Genomic DNA, 27,539 nt, shown 5'->3' with positions numbered 1-27,539 from the left:
CACGGGGCTTATGTGGTTTGTCTATTTAATGTGCGCTCGCGCAGTGTCCTGTGCTCGTCGTTGTCTAAAATTTACACGTCTCTGAGTGTGTTAGGTGTTTTACGTGCGCTATATGCGCCATCTATGTGTCAACATTAAAAGTGACGTCTGTCGCAACCTAGGACTCGTGTCTCGTCCTTCACGCTGTCCCGAGCGTTACAGAATGACGAGCCGTTTTGAGACACCATGCCCGGCTACGCTACCCGGCCAAAGAAGGGCCAGCACCCCGGCAAACGGCACCACCGTGCCTCTTCCTCCTCCCAGCGCCGCGAAGCCAAGCCGATGCTGGAGCAACTGGAGCAGGACCCGGTGTGTGCCTACATGCTGTGCATGATTCGGGAGACAGATGATCCCGAATTGAAGGAGGAATACCACCAGGGGGTGTTACGGATGTGGCGAGAGCGACACCCCTCTCCTTCCCGCGCCCTCTCGCCTCTGAGGGTGGGTGTCTGCACAATCGGCGGCACCGCATCGACCCCAGAGGGCGAGTTTGGGGAGGAGGACTCGGAGGAAGAGGACTACCCTCCGTTGATGTGCTCCGCGCCCACCGGAGACTATGGTGGGGGAGAGGAGGATGAAGAGGACTACCCTCCGTCGGTGTGCTCCACGCCCACCGTAGAATAAGGTGGGGAGGAGGAGGGTGAAGAGGGCTCCTACACCGAGGAGGAAGAGGGGAGCCTTTCCCCCTCGGAGCTCTCTGCGGGGACTGCAAAGGGAGGGAGGACTCTGGAGAGTGACGCGTCCGTCGGACAATCCGACGCCAGCACCAGGGACTTCTCCTGGGGTGAGAGCCCGGCAGAGACCATGAATTGAACAATTTAATGATGAAATTATTTTCTCTAATTCTGATTGTGGGATTGGATGAAAAGCATCAAGCGTTTCTCCTAATGTAAAATTTTAATCAATATCGACCAAAGCAGATGACATACCAGTTGTATTGCTAATAAAAGGTTTTATATTTTGTCTAATATTCTCTATTTTATTATCAAAGAAATCTATAAATACATTACTAGTGAGGTTTACTGGAATCTGAGGTTCTGCACCTGCTTGATTTTTTGTAAGTTTAGAAATAATATTAAAAATAAATCTAGGATTGTTTTTATTATTCTCGATCAGTGAGGCTAAGTATTCTGAGTGTGCTTTAATGAGTGCACTTTTGTATTCAATAATGCTATCCTTCCAGGCACAGTGGAATACTTCCAACCTAGTAGATCACCATTTCCGCTCTAATTTGCATGTTATTTGTTTTAAATTTTGAGTTTGGTCAGTGTACCACGGGGCAAGCTTTTTAGATCTAGCCTTTTTATATTTGAGTGGAGCTACTATATCTAGAGCTGATCTGCAGGTATTCTCTAAGCAGTCGGTTAAACTATCTAACTCCTCTGGATCTGATGGCGAGTAGGCTAAAGCAGTTAAATCAGGGAGGTTTTCAATAAAGTGTGTTGCTGTTGATGCATTTATCAAGAGCTTTATACACTGCAGATAGGGTTGCCACCTAGGTCTGACAAAAAATAAGGACACTCTGTTGTTGACCGGGGGGGGGGGGGGGGCAACGTAAATTGTTGACGGGGGGTGGCGACCGTAAAATGTTCCCAGGGGAGGGTGTAAAATGGACACAGCGAGAAAAAAAGACGGATTTTAAGTTTGCAGAAACAGTCTAAATAGTCGTTTGAACGAACCTAGTGAAAATTGGGACATTAAATGAATTTTTATTTTTTTTGCCGGGACCGAATATTAAAAAGAAGGAAAACCGGGACAGCCCGGGAAAACCGGGACAGCGATGTGAAAACCGGGACAGTCCCGGGAAAACCGGGACAGGTGGCAACCCTAACTGCAGAGTAGACGAGCGGGTAATTAGGTTAAGGTGAAGCTCGAATTGGACAAGATAGTGGTCGGAGATTGCTGCGGTTTGCGGGAGTATATTTATATTATCTATGTCGATACCCAGAGTTAAAATAATCTTTAAGGTATGATTTTGATAATGAGTAGATCCTATTGCATTTTGTATAATGCCGACAGAGTTCAATATTGAAGTAAAAGCCCTTGTCAGCAGATCCTCCGCATTATTAAAATGTATTGTTGCATCCGCAAAGAAAGGAGTCTGATGAGAGGAGCTCATTTCAACAGCAAGTAGCTTTTATTATGAATACACCACTCATTTCACCACCAAACGTCTGCTCGTGCTGACAGCCACCTCACTCAGCCGCGTTCACTTCACGGTGATGGTGTCTAAATTTCCCACATCTCACACACTTCAGCATCCCCGAGCGTGTTCCCCATGCTCCCATAACTTCCAACAACATAACAACTGAATATCAATTAACACTTTAACTTAGTAATGTCTATAACTATTCTCCCTTCTCCACACATTGCCCAGCATCCTCTCCGTTGAGGGCAGGGCCTGTCAGTCTGCATACCTAGCACCGTCACAATATGTTAAAGTCTCCTTCCATTATTATGTCACTGCATACCGCTAAATTTGCTACAAAATTGGTTAAATGGTTTAGGAAGTCTGAGTAAGGCCCAAGGTTATAATAGTTTTGGATTTTTCATTATAGTTTAGTTTTTATTTCATTGTTTCACTTTTTTTCTAATTCAGTTAGTTTTAATTAGTTTTTAGAGCATGTTTGCTAGTTTTTATTAGTTAAAAAAAAAATTTTAAACTTAGTTTTAGTTTAGTTTTCATTAGTTCTAGTATTAGTTTTAGTTTTTTTTTATACTTTGGGTTATTTGTCAGGTGCAGGATTCAAATAAAAACTCATCAAAAGATACCATTTTAAAAAATGCATTCAATTACTGTTGAACAACTAACAGTCCACAAGATAGAAGCCTTAAGTGCAAAATGTGTAATATTGCTGCTGAAAATTGCCAGACTAAGACGGACACGAACATAGGAGCGTAACCCTATTTTGGTTCGCGTGAAAAGCCAAACTTTTTGAAGGCAATCGAGTAACACAGTCGTGTTGACATCGAGTCTCAACACATTAACTAGTGCATCCACCAGCTTGCGGTTTTTCTGCATTAACTAACCAGCAGCTATTTAATCACTGGTGAAAACGGGCCATTACGGTTCTCCTTCCCGGTGCTACCTAGCCGGTATGGTGCTTCTCTTTCGGCGGAGCTACTTAAGAGTCTAGCTTGTCAAGGTACTGACAGTTAGCCCTCTTGTGTGAACTTTGAGATTCGTGGGGTTTTTCCTCTTGAGAACTACTCCATATATTTTATCACCTGTTTCCACTACAAGACATGTAGTCTTTCTCGTAGTCATATTTAAAAAATCCCATAGAGGACTCGCCATTTTATCCCAACTTTTGTTGTCATAATTGTGCAGGCTAGCATAGCGAGCAGGAGCTCTAAACAAGAGACGTGACGGACCATGAGGTGCCGTACGCTTCTGTCAGCTAATATAAAACTTCTAGTGAAAAAAACGAAAATGTTTTTTCAATATTAGTTTTCGTTTTTTTGTTCATTTTCGTTAACGATTATAAATTTAGCCTAAATTTAGGCAAAGTCAGTTAGCCTACCTGATAGCATTACAAGAGATGACAGAGCCTCCGGTTAAAAAAACTAAGCGAGGGCATTTTAACCCTGGACGGAAGACTATGGTTTGGTGTATGTCAAAGTTCGTGCTGTGTGTACACTGTGCTATGACAATGTTGCGTGCTGAAATTCCAGCATTAAGAAGCATTTCAAGACAAAACACGACAAGACGTATAAAGACCCTGAAAGAGCCGAAGCCGTTAAACGTGCCGTGGCTAGGTATGGCAAACAGTCCAGCTCTCTTAAAGTAGGGTGACTAAACATCCGTATTTCACGTCCTGTCACGGGCGTCCTGGTTTTTTTTTTAAGTGAGGAAATGTCCTAGTTTTAAAATTACCTTCATTGCACAATTTAAATTTAAATTTACAGGCACTACGACCGCACGGCGCTGTGTGTGATGTAATCCTTGAGCCGCGTCAAGGCTGGATTATTTATTATGGATTATACTTTCACGAGTGACAGTAGCGCGCGACTCCGCACACCTTGCGCGAACGATGGAGGCGTTTATACTTGCCGCGTCACATTCTTTGCAGTGTTTTCCGAAACGATTTGTGGTAGTATAAAGAAACACCCCTCAAAAACAGGGGAATGAACATTTACCTGACAAAAATGTATACTGCATTGTGTTCCAGGTTTGAAAAGTGCTGGAATTTAGGCGAAAGTGAGGGCAGCCCTGTTCTTAATCAGAATGTAGACAGCGTGACTGTCAGTTGCAACATGCAACACCCCCCCCCCCCCCCCCCCCCCCCCAAAGTTGGCACTTCATGTCTCAAAGGTTGCCGACCCTTGGTCTATGTACATTGCTATATCCCACAGGAGTGGCTTCGTTTAGTTAAATAATCAACAGATTGAATCCAAGTTTCCATGTTAGACATAGAATATCAATTATCTGGTCGGTTATAAGTTGGTTCAAAGCAGCTGCTTTAGAATTGAGTGATCGAATATTGAGTAATCTGATTTTAGGTTATGTAGGTAGTAATGATCGGATGTGAGGTTTGAATATTAGATAACATCTTAGGACAGTCTATTTTCCTATGATTTAATTTAACCTGGGGCACAGCCACAGTCTCAATTCTGTGGGAACTTGGTGACGCCTCTTGGCAGCTGGTCGGTTTAGCCTGTTTGTCCGGGGTGGGGTGGACACTATCCCTGCCTAAAAGACCAGGCTTGCCCTTGAATGTTTCATAATTATCAATAAAGCCCACTTGATTTTCGGAGCATCACTTAACAACGTGAGCCTGCTGTATTGCTCATCATCGCGCCACATTGGGATGGGACCAGAGCACACTACCGCATCGGACATCGTCTGGGCTAGTTTAACTTAGCTTTAGTCACTTCTGACTGCCGCAGACATATATTGTTGGCCGCTACATGTATAACTATCCCAGAAAATAATTTATTGGCTAATAGTCTAAGGTTGCCACTAATGTCTGGTGATCTGGTTGCCAGTAAACAACTGGCTGTAACCGCTGGAGCCCCTAGCCCCTACTGTCACGGGCCGAACGATAGTCACCTATGACCAGAGTCCGTCAGACAGGCTCCTCAACGGGTGGTTCACTGAGGGGAGCAAACCTGTTGGACACGTGAACCGGGGAGTGGTGCTCTGGTGGGCTAGCGCTGGCATTAGTGTTAGCTGCAGCCCTTGCTCTCCGACTACGCCACCGAGACGTCACCCATTCGCCCCGCTGTGAGGGATCTAATACCGGAGTTGCGGAGGCACTAGTTCTCCCTGGCGCGTCCACAGCTACTACTGACTCCTGCTCTCTATACCTCAATAATGTGTGGACGCTGGCGCTCTAAACTTTCCACTTTCGCTACGAGAGAAATAACTACAGGCATGAAAATCTGTCACCTTTCGGCAAAATTCACCGTTTTGAAGTTGAAAAGGGTGACCTACGTGAATCGTGTAGATCCGATGAGTTTTTTGTTTGGGGGGGGGGGGGGTCGGGAGATTATATGTATATATTTTAATTATCATATTGACTTAATAAGCAAACAGAGTACTTCTGAAATCGGCAAATTCAATGACAGTGGCCAGCAGTTTCTGCCCAGAACCTTCATAGAGGCCAAATTGCGTTTCAATCATACAAACGTTCTTCATTCATGTTATTCATTTACTGCTAAGCGGGACGAGAAGCAGGACCTAGTGCTACACCGGGGACAAGGCAGAAGAGCGTACATTTACCACTACATTTACCAGATCGTACATTTACCACTACATTTACCAGATCGTACATTTCCCAGTGGATTTAATTGGGTTATTAATGGTTTCAATCGTTTTCATATTTTGCGGTAAAACAAAGTAACTGCCGTTCGCTACAGCGTTGAACACTGTCAGATCTAGCCACAAGCTCTTGTGATAAATAGGTAGATAGATAGGACTATTAAGTTCGCGTCAACCCCGTGTAGTTAACGGTGACATAAAATAAGAATCAAGATATTTTTTTTCTAGTGTGTTGAAGATGAAGTTGTAAACTCTTGTCGTTTGAGTTTACCCTGTGCTTTAGCCCATGTTAGAAAATAAAAACACGTGAACCCTGGTATTTTTACACTCACGCCGCTGATGTATTTATTGGTTGATTAAGACGTAATGGTTTTGACCGAGCCATCTGGAATGGCGAAAGCGGCTTCTCGCGTTTACGATCTGGCTCCATACATTGAATCCATTGACATGACAGTCAATGACATGACAGATGGATTTTACTATATTTTACGGAGCCCGTAAGGTGACATCATGTAAAAAAAAATAATAACGCGTGGCCATGACTTATTAACGCGTGGGAACGAGATACTAATATCGCCTTTCACACGCGGCAACAAAGTTTATTTTTTCACAGTAAAGCAAGCAGATCCCAGGGATGTTCGCAAACTGACTGCCCAAGGAAGGTAAACCTGGCTTTATATAAAGTAATACTTAATTATCTTGTTCGCACGCGTTAATTATCTCGTTCGCACGCGTTAGTAAGTCGTTCGCACGCGTTAATAAGTCGTGGCCACGCGTTATTATATTTTTACATGATGTCACCTTACGGGCTCCGTAATATTTGGCATCACCTGTCGCTGTATCCCCGTACACCAGTTGCCACCCCCCGGTCGCCGTATACCCATGACGTCAAATGTCAACGCCCCGTCGTCGTATCCCCATGATGTCACATGCCCCGCCCCCTGGTCTTCTCACCTTTTTAACCCCTGAACCATTTTCATGCCTGTAACTAACTGGTACCTCTCGCAAATACTATTGCTATTACTGTCAGTGGCGAAAGGCTCTAAGCTAAACATTCCAACATACTAACATTCCAAATAATTTTAAGGCAGTTTGTATTGAATGGCTCTTGATGTGAAAGTTTAAGGTTTACTTGTTATATGGCTTAACTTCTTTTTATGTATGGACTAAGTATTATCCATAAGAAATATTAAGGTTCACTTTGAGAGCCCAAAGCAAGGTTTGTACTTCCGTCATGCCAGCCATCTATCCACCATCCTCCAAGTCAAGTATCTGACAGTGTACTTACACAACTTTTAATCAGCTTTCGAAAGTATCACTGTTCCAGTCTCCTCCATTACCCATTTGAATCTTGCTCATCCTTTGGTTTCATATTCACTTCTCTTCTGAGCTTCAGTGATCTGCCTGCACTCTCTCCAGGGTGAGAGAGGCTGATTGAGCAAAGGGCCCGAGGTACTGAGGCTCCACTGTACTTACAGAGAAAGAGACCAGCAATTAACACACACACATACACACACACACACAAAATAGCAGCTGCTGCAATTAGGGCATTCTGAGAGGTTCAAATTATCCTGACAGAAAAAGAAATTGAGAGGGAGTGATAAAATAAAGGGCGTGCAGAGAGTGTTTCCTGTTTTAGTCCATTTACATTCATGATATATTCTATTTCTTTTCCCCAGCCTTCCATGTGAGAAAATTCCAATTATAATTCTGAAGTCTGAAAAAATATAAATTCATTTGATCAAAATTTCAAACAATATTCCTACAGCTGTTGTATCATGTTGATTTCAATAAAAGTTCAACATAAGCAGAGTTGTATAGTAACGAAGTAGAACTACTTCACTACTGTACTTAAGTACTAAAATGCTGTATCTGTACTTTACTGGAGTATTATTTTTTTCTCCTACTTCCACTTTTACTTCACTACATATTTTCCATCAGTTTAATACTTTTACTCCGATACATTTTTTACGTGCTGTATGCACGTTGGCCATGTGCGTGGTCGCGTCGCGAGGTGGTGCATCTCTCGATTTTGGTGGGTGCGAAGTCACAAGGTGGAATTCAGGCACTTGAACTGCACTTTGAAGGTCAATTTTCACCTACAGCTTAATTTACATATTTATACAAGTGGGGGGTTGACATATTTGGCAAAAAAAAGTAAAAAAAGAAAAATCTCAAATGTAAGTCATGGAAATCACTGGGTTATATTCTATCAACTCTTATTTTTTTATTTCCAAATATATATTTCCTTGAATTTTACATTTATTCTATTCTACATTATTCTAGACTAGTTTACTGTCTTAGTAACTAAATTTGTCATATGTGTGACGCGCGGCGGAGCAGGGAAGGATGAGACACAGATCCTTCTTTTTATCGACGTCACTTTTAATTTTAACAAGTATTGCGCAATATAGCGCAAGAATAACATAAACTGCAATACAGAACGTGTAAACATTAGACAACGACGAGCACAGGACACTGCGCGAGAGCACATTAAATAGACAAACCACATTAGCCCCACGTGATTACGAGACGAGTCACAGGTGATACTGATTATTCACACGACATGCCATAACCACGGATATCCATAGACGCAGAAATTAAAAAGGGATATAATGTAATAATGTTAGTCAATTATCCTGATTCTTTATCATTACTATTTAAAAGTATACCATTTCTCATGTGCAAATATGTTACCTTTTGTATTAATTTGCTTCAACACTCATAAGAAGACTTTTACTCATAATCTTTCAGTATACTTCAAATTAATTTGTGAGTATCTTGTTATAAAAGTACCAAAATTCATGTAACTATTGCTGACACTATTCCCCATCAGCCATTGTTGAGTTTATAATTAATTATCAAAAAGCCTTAATTGTTTTCAAAATTCTGAACGTCACACCAAATTACATGGTGTCACGTCATATGATGAATCATGCCACACAGCAATCTGTATGCAAAAATCTGCATTTACCAAACAACCAAACTTTTGACAAGTGACTAAATCATTTTTAGTTACAGCAAAATCACAAAATTGTTGAAGAACAGTGAATTCTACTCAACGTAGTGAACAATGCTTATAAGGCATTAATATAAGGCATTATCATATAGTGTGACAAAATGATCATATGGTGTGACAAGAAAACCCTGTCACACCTTATAATGTGTCACACCATAAGCAATGTGCCTTTACGCTAACACCATAAAACCATGCTAACTACAATGTGACAATATAGTTTTAAAGGTAATACTGACTGAAAAGCAATTTAACTTGTGCATTTTTGTGTAATATGTGTCACACCAAAAGACAGTGCAAAAGGGAACTGAAGCAGGATTCCTGGATATACTTGATTTTTTTGAAAACATAAAGAGCGATGACTCACTTTGTAACTTTCAGTTTCTCTCTGAGGCTTTCTTCCATCTCCCCCACTCCCCAAAGGTCTCCAAACAATTGCCCGTTAAAAAAAATGAATATGGCGTCACACCATATGACATCCATTTTTGGGACAAAATGTTTTAGTTAAGGGTGGCTTCAAAATGTTATGCCTGAACTTTTAGTCAAGCAGATTCAAAAGTAGACATCTGGGTTATCAATATATTATTGGTTAAACAGAAAATTAATTAATTTTTCTTGTTTTAATTCAAAATCTACCTTTGTGAAATGTGCTTGGGACAGTCACTCCATATGAGCTTTTTCTAGTTTGGCTTAAAATTGTGAAAAAAAGGAATGTTAATCCCATGAATGCTCTGTAAATCCATATAAATCCGCACTTTCTGAACAAAATCACCACATATTAGACACTTTGGACCAAAAAAAAGCCACGTCATGTCAACCACCCAAATACACATATACTCGAAATTATTCCAAATAATTCGCTTTTTATCCCATTAAATGAGATGGTACCGTGTTTGGTAACAGCAGAAGAACACCATAAGTGCTGCATAATAAGCTTGTTGGAGTTTTAATGTACATGTATTGGCACCTTCAACATCTAGTGATTGTGGCAGTGAGGGTGAGGAAGGAGACCACCCTGGCCCTACCTAGAGACAGTGTTTGAGGAAGGATACCACCCTGGCCCTACCTAGAGACAGTGTTTGCGTTTGCTGGAGTGAAAGTAAATTCCTATAGGATGAAGTGCCATCTCTGCCTCCCTAAAGAGGGTGAAATATTAGCCTTCAAAAATTCACCTTCGAAACACATCAATGTAAGTTATAAATATAATGCACAGAAGACACACCAGCTTGAGCTGTCAATATGCGCTATAGGTTAGATATCTTAGCTAACTAACCTAATTATGTTCATGACGTGCTGCAGTATTCACTTAACATTAGCTGGCAATCATAAAGGCGATGTCACGCTGAGTTGTGTTTTTAGCAGCAGTAAGCCATGTGTCTTTTCATGCTGACTAATCATGTGCCCATTTTTTATAGTGTAGTGTTTTTATAGGGTAAGGGCATTTATTGAGGGTAAACGCAGGGCAGTAGGCTCACCCTTAGGGCGTACTCACACTAGGCTCTGTGATCCGGGCCCGGTTCCCTGCACTGAAAAAAATAACTTGTAAGATTTACTTAATAAAATCCTCGTAACAATTTCCACAAGCATTTTTTAAGTAAATTTTACTGCTAGAAAATTAAGTAAAACTTACTTGCAAAAATCACATAAAATGTACATAAAACTGATCCTAACCTCTCTGAAGTCATTATGTAAATGTTACTTAATTATATTGATTTCAAAAGTTTTATGTACTTAAAATTATTATGTAAAGCTCATTTAGTTTTCTTCATAGACAGAAAGCTCATTACATTAAAAAATAAGTAAATTTGTTTTGAATAATCTACTTAAATTCTGTTTTTTGTGTTTTACATTTTTAATTATTTAGTTGAATACATTTATATTAATCAGTATATTTAAGTAAATGTTACCAAATTGTGGCTAAATACACAAAGTACTTTTACAAAACAAATCACAACAAAAATACATTTCAATCATTTATTTGGTCAACATTAGAAACTGTTATGTTCACATGACATAATATTCTAAAAAGTGAATGCAGTAAAAACAAAGCAGAGCAATTCAAACATTCTAAACTAGTGCACTAAATACACTAAACCACTTACCCCTCTCAACTAAATCTACTGGTAGATGTTCAAGAATTCAAATAGCATTTTTTTACAGAGACAGGCAGCTGGTTTGCAATGCTTGAGAATATATTGAATTTGGCTTTTTCATCACCCTCAGTATAAGATTTTGACACTCAATGCCTTTCACTGTTAATTTGAAGGTTAATTTAAACTGTTGAATTCAAAAGAAAAATAAAATACATAATACTAACATACAAAAACAGAAAACAAATACTACCAGAGAATATTTTTTAATGGTCTTAGTCTTTCACACCAAGGTACAGTACTTAAATGAACTGGTTGTAAGGAATGTACCACTTGATGTTCAAAAATGTTTTAAAATTAAATGGTTCACTGTAGAGAAACAACTTTACAACTGTAGTGGCAGGAACCTGGGTAAAAATCAGAGCTTAAAAGGAGAATTCTGGTGTAAAATGGACTTTGGCTGTAGCAAAACAAGATACAGAGTACTAACCTTTGTTGTATATCCTTCCTGCATTCTCCTGCAGCTTTCCGAGATAAAGAAATTTAGTTTGTTTGTCCAAACAGGTTTTAGAATGGGTGATACAGGGCATGATCATAAATCACTTTTTACACCGTTTCCCAGACTCAAAATAGCCCCACACTTTATTACCCATAGTGTAAGAGAACTCTCAGCGTGTCGCCATCTTAAAATATAGTCATGATCAGTAGAACATTACAGCATGTACGTTGCTCAAGATTACGCTTTCGTCACTCTACTGATCATGACTATATTTTAAGAAGGGCGCGCTGATAGTTCTTACACTAAAGGTTGTAAACAATGGCTTTTAGTAAACTTCTTATGGATTTTTAAAGTTTTTAATGCCTCGTTTTAGATGCCAGGGATCTCCGAATTCTACCAATAAAGTGTGGAGCTATTTTCTGTCTTGGCCGCGGTGTAAAAAGTGATTTATGAACATGCCCCGTATCACCCATTCTAAAGCCTGTGGTCACAAGCAAACTAAATTTCTTCATCTCGGAAAGCTGCAGGAGAATGCATGTGGAATATTCGACAAAAGTTCTCTGTATCATATTTTACTACAGCCAATTAACAATAGATAAGAGTTGACAAGCAAACTTGAAAAGCTGGAGAAAACTGGGCAATGTCCCACAAAACGGTCAAGAAATGTAACTCAGTTAATTGTTGATTATACACAACAATGCAAACAGCATATCACTGCAGTCATTGAAAATAGAAATCAAAATAGAAATTCAAGTCTCTTCAGGGACAATCGAATATCCATGGAAAGATTAACTGCATTTTGAGAGAAATCAAATCAAATCAAATCAAATCAAAGTTTATTTGTATAGCGCTTTTCACAACACATGTCACAAAGCGCTTTACAGGATTTAAAAGGTTAACAATACTATGGGCCCAGAACCCTAATGAGCAAGCCAAAGGCGACAGTGGCGAGGAAAAACTCCCTATGATGGTGGGGAATAGGAAGAAACCTCGGGAGAACCAAGACTCAAAAGGGAACCCATCCTCCATTGGGCGGCCCGTTAACACACAAATTACACAAAATACAGACAAATACACAAGCCACACACAAATCACACAATCAGACTAAGTAAAGGTAAAAATGAAAGTTCTGGGTTTTGATATTGTCATTGTAAATGTCTGTTGATGAACGCCAGGCTTTCATTCCATGTCGGAGCAGCGATGCTGGTATTGTAGGCTCCGACTGCAGTGTTACTCTCCAGGTGAACCTTGGAGAAAAGATACGAGATGTAGTAAATATGTAACAAATTAATCAAAGGCCAAACTAAACAGATGAGTCTTTAATCGAGTTTTAAACATTGAGACTGTGTCTGAGTCCCGAATAGAGGCAGGAAGATTATTCCACAATTGTGGAGCTTTAAAAGAAAAGGCTCTTCCACCTGCTGTGATCTTTTTGATCCTAGGAACAGTTAATAACCCTGCGTCCTGTGAGCGAAGTGAACGCGCTGGGTTATATTGTTCAATAAGTTCACTAAGATAGTCTGGAGCTAAGCCATGCAGCGTTTTATATGTTAATAAAAGTATTTTATAGTCAATACGGAATCTAATTGGCAGCCAGTGTAATGACGATAGTACGGGACTAATGTGATCAAACTTTTTAGTTTTTGTTAAAACTCGTGCTGCTGCGTTCTGAACCAGCTGGAGTTTGTTTATCGATTTACCAGAACATCCAGCTAAGAGACTGTTGCAATAGTCTAAACGAGAGGATATGAATGCATGGATTAGTTTTTCTGCATCACTAGTATTTAATATGTTTCTAATTTTGGCAATGTTGCGCAAGTGAAAGAACGCTACCCTAGTTATATTATTAATATGTGTATTGAACGAGAGATCTGGGTCTATTGTGACGCCCAAGTTCTTTACCTCTGCGCTGGGGGTTATAGTAAAAGAATGTAGATTCAATGCTACATTATGTATCTTGTCTCTCGCAGCCCTAGACCCAACTATTATTAATTCTGTTTTATCGGGATTTAGTGCTAGAAAGTTACACGCCATCCAATGTTTAATCTCTTCTACACATTTCTCTATTTTACTGTTTGCGCCTAAATCATCGGGTTTTGCCGATAAATATAGCTGAGTGTCGTCTGCGTAGGAATGGAAACTGATGTCGTGCTTATGCATAATCTCGCCTAGGGGTAACATGTACAGTGTGAATAGAAGTGGTCCTAGGACTGTCCCTTGTGGGACACCGTATTTAACCTGCACAGATTTAGAGGTTTTATTATTAACACTTACACATTGGAAGCGGTCAGTCAAATATGATCTAAACCAGGAGAGTGCGACTCCTTTAATACCTACCGTGTTTTCTAGTCTATCCAGCAAAATGTTGTGGTCTACAGTATCAAAAGCTGCACTAAGATCTAACAGTACAAGGAACGAGACTAGCCCATTATCGGCCGATATTAGTAAATCATTCACTACCCTGAGTAAAGCTGTTTCAGTGCTGTGGTTTGGTCTAAATCCTGATTGGAACTTTTCATGGATACTATTTGATTGGAGATGGTGGTTTAACTGATTGGAAACTGCTTTTTCTAAAATTTTAGAGATAAATGGGAGATTAGAAATGGGTCTATAGTTGGCTAGAATCTGCGGATCTAGATTCTGTTTTTTAATCAAGGGTCTAATTACGGCGCATTTTAATTGTTTGGGCACGTACCCTAGGTTAAGGGAACAGTTAATCATATTAAGTAAGGGCCCTGCAATGGCTGGGAGTAGGTCTTTAAATAGACGGGTTGGAACTGGGTCGAATATACATGATGTAGGCTTAGATGAATTAATCAGTGTTGTGAGCTCTTTTTGCGATATAGGATCGAAGACATTTAGCTCGGTAATATTTTTGGATGCATAGTTACTAATAACTAAACTACTGGGGTTGGATTGGAGGTTAGGCTGCAATGTATTATGACTCTGTAGTCGGATATTATCTATTTTATTATTAAAAAAGTTTAAAAATTCATCGCTAGTGTGTGTAAGTGTTGTATTAGAACTAGTGTCGTTGATATTTCTTGTTAGTTTTGATACAGTCGCGAAGAGAAATCTAGGGTTATTTTTGTTGTTTTCTATTAGTGTCGAATAGTATGCGGCTCTAGCTTTTATTAAGGCATGTTTGTATTTGACTATGGCGTCTTTCCATGTGATTCTAAACACTTCTAGTGAGGTGGATCTCCATTTTCGCTCCGCTGCTCGAGCTGCCTGTTTTAGAAGACGGGTGTGGTCGTCATACCATGGTGCAAGCTTTTTCTCCCTAATTAATTTTGTTTTAACTGGAGCTACACTGTCTAAGGTATTGCTGAGTGTGTAATAAAACTGTTGTGTTGCCTGTTCTAATTCATTGGGCTGCAGTGGCATAGTGTTCGGTAGCTCTGGTAGTAAGTTTATAAATGTTGCTGCAGTGTCGGATGTGATAGTGCGCGTGGTTTTTGTATGGCGCATCTGATGTACATCGTATAAAGCCATTTCATATATTAGTAGGGAATGATCTGAAATGGCGTCATTTTGGGGGATGACTGCCAAATGTTCTATGTTTAATCCGTAAGTAAGTATTAAGTCTAAGGTGTGTTTACAGCGGTGGGTAGGCCCTGTCACATTTTGGGCTATACCTACTGAATCTAGTATGGAGTCGAACGCGATTTTCAGTGGGTCTGATTCATTTTCATAATGAATGTTGAAATCACCCACAATTACAAATCTCTCGATGGTTAAGACTATTTCCGAAAGAAACTCAGCAAATTCCTTAAGAAATTCTGAGTAAGGACCCGGCGGTCGATAGATGGTCACTAGTTTAAGCTTTGTTTTATTGCCTATAAGATTATTGCCTATTTCACCTATCAGAGCCTCGAATGAGTTAATAGAGGTGGTTGGTTTTACAGTAAAACCTATATCTATGTCATATATTGTGGCTACTCCACCTCCACGCCCTGTGATACGGGGCTGATGAACATAACTGTATCCAGGAGGAGCTGCTTCATTAAAACTTACATATTCGTCCACTCTAGCCCATGTCTCTGTTAAACAGAGTGCATTTAGTCTGTTATCTGTGATTATTTCGTTTACTATCACAGCTTTTGATGCAAGCGATCTAATGTTTAAAAGTCCTAGCCTTAGCTTAATATTGCTGCTTACTTCGCGTTGATTATTTAATTTAATTTTAATTAGATTTTTAAAACATATCGCCCTGTTATTCTTATACCTGCCACGGCTAACAGACACAGTCTCAATGGTTTGGTAGTTAGGGAAGTAAGTTCTACTTAGCTGATTTGCGTGGTTTGTTGTGGCTGGTCAGGCTCGGCGTAGCACGTCCTCGATGTTCCGGGAGAGGACTGCCGAGCCTAGGCGACTGGGGTGAAGTCCATCTCGGCGGTAGAGTGACGGACGCTCACGGAAACTCTCCCAGTTGTCGACGTAGTCCACGCCGACGCTGCCACAGGTGTCCCGGAGCCAGCTGTGGAGACAGAAAAGACGGCTAAACAACTCGCACCCTCGCCGGAATGTTGGAAGCGGACCGGAGACAACAAGCCTGGCCGACGTCTTCTTCCGTGCGGTGTCCAGAAGCGAGCGGTAGTGGTCCTTCAGGATCTCGCTGCGCCGGGCGAAGGTGTCGACAGCCCCCACGTGAAGGACGACGGTGCCGAAGTCATCTCGCTGCTTCAGCGCCGAGGGAAGCCGCCTGGCCACGTCCAGGACACGAGCGCCTGGAAAACAGGACACAGTGGGGTTTCTCTTTGACCCTGGCAGATCGACCTTCAAGTGTCGTGTAATCGAGTCGCCGATAACGAGGATACCGCCTTTATTCTTCTTTGGTGCCGGCGCTGGTGAGGGCGAGGTGGAGGACCCGGAGCTGAGCACCTCGAACGGGTTCGCAGAGGAGAAGTCCGGCTGAGGTAGGGGTGACGACGCCGGCTGCCTTCCGCGTCCTCGCTGGCGCTCCCAGCCTGGAGCACGGGTCAAGATGGCGGTCGCGCTGAGCCGCCGTGACGAGGGAGTGGAGACGGCCGAGTAGGCAGCGTCGCGGGCGGCCTCGAGCCTGGTCTTCTCCTGGGTGAGCTCCGCTTGCTTCTCCAGAAGACGTTCGATCTGTCGACCCAACTTCTCCAGCTCCGAGCCGAGCTTGACGAGAGCCCGTTCCTCCGCGGTAGCCATGAAAAACAGGGGAGACCAAACAAGGTCCAGTGTGGTTGTCAGCAAACTGAACTGAACTGAACTGCTGACCAAGAAATCAAAATGTACCATCAGTAGAGTAGTATGTGACATTTCAGTGGTCTTTAGGATTGCAACTTCGACTTTAAAGCTTGGACCTTTGGGGACAGTTTAATTACATCCAGCTCAAGGAAAAGCTTCTGGAACACCTCAAAAGTGTATCGCAGTGGCAGAGGGTATGCCAGATTCAGAGCATAGATCAGCCCCATGAGCAGTGCACAAGCTTTAGCAGTGCTGCAGCATCCTGGTAAGATCTCTGCACCATCAAGAAGGATGGAGACATCCACTGGATCCTTGCCATCAGCACCATGGATGACCAATATCTTGAGGCTGTGTTCAGTGATGTCACTGCGGTTATCCTCCTGCACAACATTTACAAGAAAACAAAAATGCATTAAGAAACATGCAAAATCATTTGAAAAAAAAGTGTGAGAGAAAGAGAGAGAGAGATTAAATCTATTTTAGTGAAGTGTGTAGGGACTTGGAATAAGATGGCTTAATACTGAATCTTGCACATTTATTTTGACCATCGCTGATTGGACATGCCCTTTATGGCTTCCACTGTTAATTTTAAGGTTAACATGCACATCAATTTTAAACTGCACTGTTGAAATCAGAAAAAAATTACCAGGCAATCTTTTAAAAGTTCTTCTTTTTCACCAAGGTACAGTATGAGGCAGCGGATAACAGCATCTCGTCTCATTTCAATGCTTTGTTCCTGCACACATATGAAGACAGTGATTCAATATTCATGGCTCCTACAAGTGAGCACACAAGCAAGGAGCAGTAATTTAGGAAACACATAGTACAAGGTCTCATATGTTATAGAGCAAGCGGATTTGTGCTGTTTGTCAAAAAAACTATTTAGGAAAAAACTTAGGAATACACACACCTGACACATTTTGTCCAACTGTGGCCTCAGCTTGGTCCCTACAACACCTCCCTTGGCCTTCATCAGGACAAGAAGCTTTGGAGTGTAGTAGTCAAGTTTGGACATGAAGGTCTGCTCTAAGGAAACTGTAGTTATTCTCCTGAATTCCTCCTTGATCTGAAATGACAAAAGAATAAAGAGTACATCAGGAACTGGACCACATGATCCAATACAAAAAGAGATTCCCAAGTTTTAACAATAAGAGAAATGTGGTTGTCTTTTTCTTCTTACATTTTTTAAAACGATAGGTTCACTTACCTCAGCTTCACAAAACAAAGCAGGCCATCTCTCTCTGAATTCATCCGCAGCTGGACTACCACTCACAACCTCAATCCTTCGATATGAAAAGGTTTTGGCCATTTTGTCTTGAATAACCTTGGTGTTGTTCTTCTTCTTTACTTCATTAAGAAGTTCTAGTCTTTCCTTCTCCAGACTATTGCTTGTTTCTCCACTTGGATGTGGAGGAAGGTAGTTCACTTCTGCCCTCTTTGGTCTCTTGCAATTTTTGGCAGGATATTTCTCACCAGGGGGCTTCCGTTTCAAGGAGTTGATATCAAGCTCAGGACAAGGTACTTGTTTTCTCATTTTAGAACGGTAGTTTGCCATCTTGTATTTTAGACGCTGCTGCCACCCATATGTGCCAGAAAAGGAGGTCCCAGGCTCCTTTAAGCACGGATACTTGTTGATCAGAGATTCTACAACTGCCAGTATTTGCAGACCAGTGGGGTATGCAGTGTAGTGGAATATTGCTTCAGCAAGTTTCTCTAGTATCTCAGAGTTTATTCTTGGATTCTGAAGGAGTGATCCATCACTTTCATAAGCCTTACATCCTGCTTGGAGGAGCATTTCAACATTAAATGAAAAGGTGGGAACCACAAAATTAACAGGCCATGGTTGAGCTCGATGCTCTGGGGGCCGTGGTAGAATGACTGTGTCGGATGAACTAAATGAAGAACTATCATCCTGGAAAGACTGATTCAGTGATACTGCTGGGGAGGAAGCACTGGTCTCAGTAATGGGAGTAAATGTTAGAACAACAGATGGTTCTTTTTTAACTAATTTGATTGTGTCTTTGTCCTTAATGACATCTGTTGACATTAGAGAGAAGAACTGGTTATCAAAATCTTTGTCCATGTACATAACAGTGAAACTGCCTTGGAGATGAAAATGATTCTGGGCTGTTTCCAGAAGTTTATCAACAGTGCTAGGGATTCCATCTGCTAGGACTAACTTGTGAACTTGACAATCTTCTATAATAACACGTAGTTGTACTGGACCCGACATCATCGCAGCCTTGGGCAAGAAGAATGTCTGTACAGAAAGAAGACATACATTATTTAATAAGAGAAGAGCAAAAAAATCCCTTCCATAGTCTATGATTAACGTATGTTACAATAAAATGCATTTGAAAAAGTACCTTTTAATACAAGTTTCAATACTTGTGATTAGGTAAAGTAAAGGTAAAGTGATACGTCACCTAGTTGGATAGGCAGATGTGGTGTTTCAGAGAAACCATTTGATTGCCTTCCACTGCATAGGCAGCCAATGGGTATGTGTCAGCAAGTTCTGACTGGTCTATCACCTTGACTATGCTTGTGGACTCCAACTTAAAACATCTAAAATGTTCAAGGTACCACACACTAAGCAATTTCACTACAAAAACCAAGCTGTCTTGAACAACAATGATTTGTAGTATTTCTGCAACGTCAGGCAACCCACCCGTGGATCCATATACCAGCATCATGCCAACACTGTAACTGGTGCCCTGAAATTCTGCCTTGTTTGTCAAATGAACAGCTGCCTCCTTAGGAAATTTCTGTGATATGAATTCTTGTATGTTTTCATGTACTACCTCCAGTGGAACTCTTGATATACTTGATACAGAAAGGGCACTTTTTTTTACATTTAACCCTCGGAGATGGTATGCAATCATGCACTGGTGTTTTCTTGCCATAGTCTTCAAAATGTTACGGAAGCAGTTAGTTTGTCTCACTATCTTTTTAAAGAAGTGGTGCTTTGCTTCAAACCTCATTGTCCATAAGGACACTAGAGGACCAAAAGCTTTAATAAGTCCAGGATAATGCTCTACAAAATGGTGTTTTGGAATCAATTTCTCTTTAGGAAACACACTGATATATCTAGATCTATGCTCAGCAATTAGGCTATCCAAGTGGCCAATACTTTCATCCGTGTGGGCAGGGGACATGACCAACTCAACAACATCTTTGAGTGTCATCAACAACTGCCATGTCTCTTCGGCTTCAGGTATTTTAGGGCCAATCATAAGTGGTAGCAGCCTCAGTAGACACCAATTTTCGTGTGCGTTTCCACCAATGGTTTTACAATGGTTTGGTGCCTCGTCTGATTGGTTCATTTAGCTGGAACTCAAACATGACGTCAGTGATGCGACGCTCACGTTAAACAGTCATAGCGGCAAAGCGATTAGCAGACAATCGTTGTGTTAAATTATCGATAAATCTGTGCTTGCACCGTGTTTCTGCACTCCCAAAACGACTTCAATAATACAATAGAAAGAGAATTGTGAACTTCATAGTGTTGTGCGAGCGCACTTTTTTTCCCAATAAAGTCACGTTGTGGTGACGTAAGCGTGCTTGGGCGCGGTTGATGAAGCCAGTGTGAGTGCAAGCCAGAGGGGGAGTGGGGAGGGGGGATAACCGGGCCCCAGCACGGAACGAGCAAACCGTGCCTAGTGTGAGTACGCCCTTAAAATCCGACGGACGGATTTTACGTCCAAAATACACCTCGTTTTCTCAGCTAAATTAAATTAAGGCGAACTTGTACTTCTGCGTCAAACCTACGACGTAGCATGCTTTTTGTGTACGAAGTGTTAAGCCCAGTTTTTAAAGTTGCTACTTGTTTGTACATACAAATCAAATCTATTTGTATAGCGCTTTTCACAACATATGTTGTCACAAAGCGCTTTACAGGATTTACAAGGTTAACAATACTATGGGTCCAAATCCCTAATGAGCAAGCCAAAGGCGACAGTGGCAAGGAAAAACTCCCTAGATGGTGGGGAATAGGAAGAAACCTTGGGAGGACCAAGACACAAAAGGGAACCCATCCTCCATTGGGCGGCCCGTTAACACATAAATTACACAAAAACAAATTATACAGACGAATACAAAAGTTACAAACAAATCACACAATCAGGCTAAGTATAAGGTAACTAGAATGAAAGTTCTGAATACAGAATACAGAAAACTTGTATTTGTGGTCTTTGACATCTTTGTAAGTTATATATAAAAACTATTGATAATCAAACTTTAACGGCGTTCTTTAATTAATTCAAAACACAATACTTGTACTTTTTACTTTCAGTACTTGAGTAATACATTTTAGAATAAACTACTTGCAATACTTAAGTACAAAAAATGCTGAATACTTCTGTACTTCTACTTAAGTAAAGTTTTTAAAGAACACTTCCACTTCTACTCAAGTCAATTTTTTGATAGAATACTTGTACTTTTACTAAAGTATGGGTCTCTAATACTTTATACAACACTGAACATAAGTATTACAATGTTTAAATAAAGTCATTAGAATGACAGTAGAGACTTCCCTTGGGAGCACTGATGTCATGTGCAGTTATTTCCGTACATCACGCATAAACTCTACAACACGCATAGACTACTGGACATACATTTTGAACACATACAATATTTTTTGAATGTCAATATGAATAGTGATATAATCATCACGTTGCCTTATTGTATAATCTTCTCACTATTCCTACCTTGGTGTAACATCTTAGCATGGTGTCAGACACCTCATTGTTCTCAGAGACCTGTCAGTTTAGTGAATTAATATAATTTTAGATCTATGTGTAAATGTCAGCAAAAACTGTAGCAAGGAACTGTCACTTTGTTGGTGTCATAGAGGTTATGTACGCATGTCCTGATCACTTTTCATCCCCTCATTTCTTCTCTTTGCAGCGGCAGATGCAGTTCCTGTAAGGAAAGATGGGGAGCAGGTAAGTAACAATTTAAGTCTTTGACCTCTGTTTGATTTGGCACAGGATCTGGCCTACCTGACTGATCAAATATGAATAAAGAAATACAAACAAAACTTGTTAATCTTGATAAATATTTATCATGTATAGATAATACAGAAGACAATAACTGATGTCACTGTAGACTCCAGTTGTGTGTTGTACTATAAGAATAGTGTTAACAACTGGGTGGTCCATGCTAGTCAGACCTACATAACATAATCCTTCTCCTGAGAAGGGTATTGAATTTCCCACCCTGGCCGCTGGGGCTGGCCTCCAGAGGCCCTCCATTTCTGTACTGCATAAGCACACAAGAGGCTGTCTCGCACGGGAGCCACAACCCTATCCATCTTCTTGATCTGAGTCCTTCTTCCCTGCACACGGGCATCAGCATCAGGCTCTTTGTCCCTCTCACACACACACATCAGCTTGGCCCACAATCATCTATTTTAGATCCTCCTACCCTTCCAAACTTCTGTTGCTATAGAGCTGGGCCTGTGAGTGTGTCATGCACATACAGAGAGTAGGGCCAACAGAACAGATTATAGACCAACAAAGCAGAGGGCAATCCAAAACTGTATGCTGGGGAAAATGTAGTACAGGACCAAAATGACCAAAAACATTAAACCACAAGATTAAAAAAATGGTTGACTGTAACTCCGTTAGACACACAAGCCTGCATGACATGTCAGTAGTGAACTGGCTCCCAATAACTAGAATGAAATGACGTTATAGAGCATGGGTGCCAGGATGTTGTCTAGACCAAGGATTCCAGGGTGTTGTCTATATCACAGGTTCCAGGGTGTCTAGACTAGTTCCCAACCTTTGGCAATTCCTGGCCCACTTAGCTCACCACAACATTTTCTGCATCCCACACAAAAAAGTTATTGACCATTTCAAATCTAAACAAACAAGTGCAAAATTTATCTGGTCTATCAAATTTCAATTGCATTTTCAGACAACAATAAAAACACTAAACACATACAGCATTTTTTCTTACTCATGATGTTAGCCATTTATATGTGATGGGTAAAAGTCACATAATATAATAGCAAAGTTTGATTCAGACTCACACCATTTAATGTAACCACCTTATTAATCCACCAGTTAATACTGTGCCAGACCAATCAATGAGCATGACCTAAACATTTTATTTTTGCAACTAATTTACATATTATTTGTCATATCTGAAATTATATTTGTTGAAATATCTATGTATATTAGAAGTTTTTTTTTTGCCAAAAAATAAAAAGAAACTGGCCAGTGGTCCCCTAGCAGTACCACGGCGGTCCACAGGAGGGCTGTGGCCCATAGGTTGAAAACCACTGTTACACAGTTATATTGTTAGCAGTAATGTGTATAGAAGTCTATAGTCCTGAGGCATAAGTAGTCAGTAAAGAATCTGCCACTCTCCTTGCATGGGTATGACAGCTGCTGAGGTAGCAACCTTGTAACACACAAATTTAGAGGAGTACAGGAGTTTATATTTGTCATTTGTATGCATGTGTGCGTTTTCAATGTGCCTGTGTGTGTGTGAGAGAGAGAGAGAGAGAGAGAGAGAGAGAGAGAGAGAGGGGATGCATGAAAACATGGCACAGCCACTACCTGACAAAAAACAACAGCAATTAACAAGAAACCCCATTCTTGGCCATTTTACTGGTCACTGCTTCAGATTTTTAAGGTTACTTGACCTCATGATCCCCTACTTACCCTTCTGTTTAGCTGAACACTAAAACCCCACCACAGAAAATGATTGCTGGCTATGTAAGCAGCACTGAATGGACTGGAAATCTTTTTTGTGACAGGACTGTTAATTAGCATATCCAAAGCAGCAGCACAAAATAGCCAGCTTTTGAAATGTATTCCTAGTTGTTGTTTTTTCAAACACACTGGGCACCTATACCATGTTTTAGTTTAGCTCAGAAGAACTGCAATGCATTCAAGGACAATTTCATGTTCAGAGTAGAGGGTTTACCCACAGCTGCTGTGAATATGACCTGTCTTTGACCTCAACTATTGATCCATCTGCGAGTCTCTTGCTGTTTATTGAGATTACTCTACACTGTATCTGTCTTTTTTTTTTTTAAGGAAACCTTTATGTTTAAACTTTAATATTTAAATCCACAATATGTAGTAGGTGAGAAAATCTATGTTTCCTGTTCTTGAAAAGCAGAACATATTTTCTACCTCAGAAAATGTGTGGCCCTCCAAAAAAAAAAACCTTCTTTGTTGCTCTAAGCATATTATGCTTAGATGTGACATTTTTGTAAATGTGAAACATCTCTGCCATTTTTCATGTTTTTTTTTTTTTTTACAACTTCTGAATTCCCACTCACTCACTCTCACTCCTGGTGCTCCCTGTCCTATGATGTCATCTCCTCTTTCTCACTCCCTCTCTTCTTTTTCCCTTAGCATGGGCGTGCTGAGTTTTCCTGGGAAGGAATCAACGTAAGTGAAGAGCATATCCATCCCTCGTCCTCTATATTTTGTTTCTCTTCAGTTGTTTTGCTTCATTCATCTTTTGTCTTTTCCTAATGAGTGGTTATGATTGACAAACCTAAGTATTATTGTTGTCAGTTTAAGTTATCAGTACTTGAGCGTACTGCAAGGACTAGCTACATAGATAGACAATTAATGCAGAATATCTATAACAAAGCAAGGCATATACTCATTATTAACTGCCCACAAAGCTAACAAAAATACAGTTCTTGGATTAGCAAGCAAGAAGTGGCAAAATTGCAAACAAGAAAGGACGCATGTTAAAAATGAAATCAATATTAGAATAACAGCTCAAACAGATTTACTTTTCTACCAATAATATCCAATTATCATGATACAAATTTCATAATGCTAACTGTTAGCAGCATGATACCTTTCGACTGAACTGCAAATTAAACATGCAAATTGTTGAGCCATGTTTTTGGTAGTAAACGCAGAGAGTTCAATTCTATTCCTCTGTGTACAGACCCTGCTGTTGGTTAGTGTCTATGTGCATCTGTTATTTGTAATACATGTATTGTACATTGTATAGTACCAAATGAATGCATCTCTATGGTACAAACACTAATTTTTATTCATTTGTATATTTTTGTATTATTATTAATAGTAGTAGCCAGAGATGCGCACTCAAGTGAGCCAGTCCAAGACTCATTTGACTTACTTTGACATTAGCATCTCTATAATAGATTTTTGACCCCCAATATTGCCACCATGTTAAGATAATTTTACACCGAGACCGAGTGATGCATTCTATTCGGTTTTGAGCACGCGAAATTACACTGTTAGTGATATTTTAATAGTTTTCAGATGTGATGTTTTGCTTAAATAAAGTTTAAATGTCATTCTAATTCGGGAGCTTACATTATTTGAAATTGTCGATAAGAGACAGAAAATACGCAGTACATGGAAGTGGCTGATAATGGGGGAAGCTTGACTTAGAGTCTATCCTAAAGACTTCTGACTTGACTTGGACTTGTATTTTGCGAATTTTAAACATCTCTGGTAGTTGTTGTAGTTGAAGTAGTACTAGTTGTATTAGCAGTTGTACTAGCATCCTTAACATCTCACTTGCACAACACAACACGCCATATCGGTTGTAAACATGTGAACCTAAACTAAGATAAGCTCTCTAGAGCACACGCCATTGATTCTGTTTTGAAATCAATCAATCAAATTTTATTTATATAGTGCTTTTTACAACAGTTGTTGTCACAAAGCAGCTTTACAAGTGTCCAAGTATTAGCCCCCAGTGAGCAAGCCAAGGGTGACAGTAGCAAGGAAAAACTCCCTAAGGACATGAGGAAGAAACCTTGAGAGGAACCAAGACTCAGGGGGGGAACCCATCCTCCTCTGGCCGTCGCCGGTCACCATGCCAATGACAACAATTTAGACAGAAAGAATAAAAAGAAAAGGAAAAGATGTAAGGGATAATGTCCATTTTGGTGTAGGCATATCCGGTTAGGCAGGAGGTGGCCGGCCCAGGATGGATATCTGGAAAAGGCTTGTCTCTCCTCATCTCAGTGTTCCTCGAGTAGGCGGGCAGCCATGTGGAGAAAATAAAACAGGGAAAATTAGCTCTATATAAGGACATATACAGGACGGATGAGATTATAAACATTTCTGGAGTGTGGCAGCAACTCTGGCATTAAATTAAATTATTACGGCCTAGCTAAAAAGGCAGAACCAGAAGGTAACATAGACTTGGGAGCATTCTGAGACATTGGCATCCATCCACTGCACTGTCAACAAACTTGAGTGACCACGAGCAGTGACAGGACGACAGCACCAGCACCCCAGTCTACCATAAAACCCTTCGCCTATGAACCCCTGGATCTGTACCTTTATATAAGGGGGGATATTAATTATGAAATGCTAAACTAAATAAGTGGGTTTTTAACCTAGACTTAAAGATTGAGACTGTGTCAGAGTCCCCGGACGCATTTTGGAAGGTTGTTCCAAAGTTGGGGGCCTTATAAGAAAAGGCTCTTCCCCCTGCTGTTACCTTATTAATTGTTGGAACTAATAAAAGGCCAGCACCCTGTGATCTTAGTGGACATGAGGGTTCATAATAGGAAATAAGTTCCTGGAGGTATTCAGGAGCAATCATGTGCAGTGCTTAAAAGTCAATAAAATAATTTTAAAATCAATACGGAATTTAACTGGGAGCCAATGCAGGGCTGACAGGACTGGTCTGATATGATGAAATTTTCTAGTTCTAGTCAGAACTCTGGCTGCGGCATTTTGAACTATTTGAAGTTTATTTAGATTCCTATTTGAACATCCTGACAGTAGTGAGTTACAGTAGTCTAATCTGGAGCTAACAAAGGCATGCACCAATTTTTCTGCTGTCACGATGCAGCCCCTGACCCCTCCCCTTTGGGCATGTGTTTATGTTGTCTGCGTCTGGACGTCTGCGTCTGTGTATCTGTGGGTGTGGATATGTCCGAATGTCTTAATTTGTCTCACCTGTGGCTCGTCTCGTGATCACTCGGGGTTTATGTGGTTTGTCTATTTAATGTGCGTTCGCGCAGTGTCTTGTGCTCATCTTTGTCTGAGTCTTACACATGTGTGTGTTTTGTTTTTATGTGCATTTAACTTGGCAATGTTGCGGAGATGTAGAAAAGCTATCCTAGTAGTATTATCTATGTATTTATCAAATGATAGGTCGGAGTCGAGTATGACGCCTAGGTTTTTGGCTACTGTGCCAGGTGTAATGGGGTAGTCTGCGAGATTAAGCATTAGATCTGGAATTTTCTGTCTTTATATATAATGTAAATAATAGTGGTCCTAAAATGGAGCCTTGCCAGACCCCATATTTAACTTTTGTACGTTTGGATGGAATATTATTGAGCTCTACAAACTGATAGTGATTTGTTAAATAAGAGTAAAACCATGAAAGGGCTGTGCCTAAGACTCCAACCCAGCATTCTAACCGCTTTAGCAAGACCCTATGATCTGTTGTGTCGAAAGCTGCACTAAGATCAAGAAGTACTAACAGAGATACATAGCCTTGATCTGAGGCATCTGAAATGATCTGAGATCATTTGTTACTTTGACTAATGCTGTTTCAGTACTGTGATGGGGCCTAAAACCAGTTTGGAACTTTTCAAATATGTGATTCCTATAGTGCAGATAGTACAATTTAAGGAAGAAATTATTTTCTCTAATTTTGATTGTGGGAGTGGATGAAAAGCATCAAGTTTTTCTCCCATTATATAATTTAAATCAATATCAACCAAACCAGATGACATACCAGTTGTATTGCTAATAAAAGGTTTTATATTTTGTCTAATATTCTCTATTTTATTATCAAAGAAATCTATAAATACATTACTAGTGAGGTTTACTGGAATCTGAGGTTCTGCACCTGCTTGATTTTTTGTAAGTTTAGAGATAGTATTAAAAATAAATCTATGATTGTTTTTATTTTTCTCTATCAGTGAGGCTAAGTATA

General features: G+C 40.4%; 3 protein-coding genes across 7 annotated transcripts in view; 1 reads left to right on the top strand and 2 right to left on the bottom strand.

Annotated features, from left to right (window-relative positions):
- The window catches only part of fam131ba (family with sequence similarity 131 member Ba), a 98,038-nt gene that overhangs the window by 26,157 nt on the left and 44,342 nt on the right, over nucleotides 1-27,539 (top strand). For all 3 annotated transcript variants that reach the window (XM_077008073.1, XM_077008072.1, XM_077008074.1), the window contains exons 2-3: nucleotides 21,531-21,568; nucleotides 23,999-24,034. In XM_077008073.1, the coding sequence (XP_076864188.1) occupies nucleotides 21,531-21,568; nucleotides 23,999-24,034 (74 nt within the window). The remainder of the gene's footprint in view (nucleotides 1-21,530; nucleotides 21,569-23,998; nucleotides 24,035-27,539) is intronic.
- On the bottom strand, nucleotides 12,228-16,616 carry LOC143516459 (uncharacterized). 3 transcript variants are annotated; one of them, XM_077008067.1, is made up of 2 exons: nucleotides 15,973-16,616; nucleotides 12,228-15,888 (listed from the first exon to the last, which is right to left on the bottom strand). In XM_077008067.1, exons 1-2 carry the CDS (start codon nucleotides 16,584-16,586, stop codon nucleotides 15,726-15,728), a joined length of 777 nt encoding a protein of 258 aa, XP_076864182.1. In that variant the 5' UTR covers nucleotides 16,587-16,616; the 3' UTR covers nucleotides 12,228-15,725. The 3 variants fall into 3 exon arrangements, with proteins under 3 accessions (XP_076864182.1, XP_076864181.1, XP_076864184.1); XM_077008066.1 differs by having other exon boundaries at nucleotides 12,228-12,655; nucleotides 15,695-16,614; XM_077008069.1 differs by having other exon boundaries at nucleotides 12,228-16,138; nucleotides 16,229-16,613.
- Nucleotides 16,709-19,892, bottom strand: LOC143517786 (uncharacterized). Its single transcript, XM_077010602.1, has 4 exons — nucleotides 17,833-19,892; nucleotides 17,536-17,691; nucleotides 17,272-17,361; nucleotides 16,709-17,005 (listed from the first exon to the last, which is right to left on the bottom strand). Exons 1-4 carry the CDS (start codon nucleotides 18,859-18,861, stop codon nucleotides 16,709-16,711), a joined length of 1,572 nt encoding a protein of 523 aa, XP_076866717.1. The 5' UTR covers nucleotides 18,862-19,892.

The sequence above is a fragment of the Brachyhypopomus gauderio genome, chromosome 6 (assembly GCF_052324685.1).
Source record: "Brachyhypopomus gauderio isolate BG-103 chromosome 6, BGAUD_0.2, whole genome shotgun sequence".
NCBI lineage: Eukaryota > Metazoa > Chordata > Actinopteri > Gymnotiformes > Hypopomidae > Brachyhypopomus > Brachyhypopomus gauderio.
This window is presented reverse-complemented; position numbering and strand designations above follow the sequence as displayed.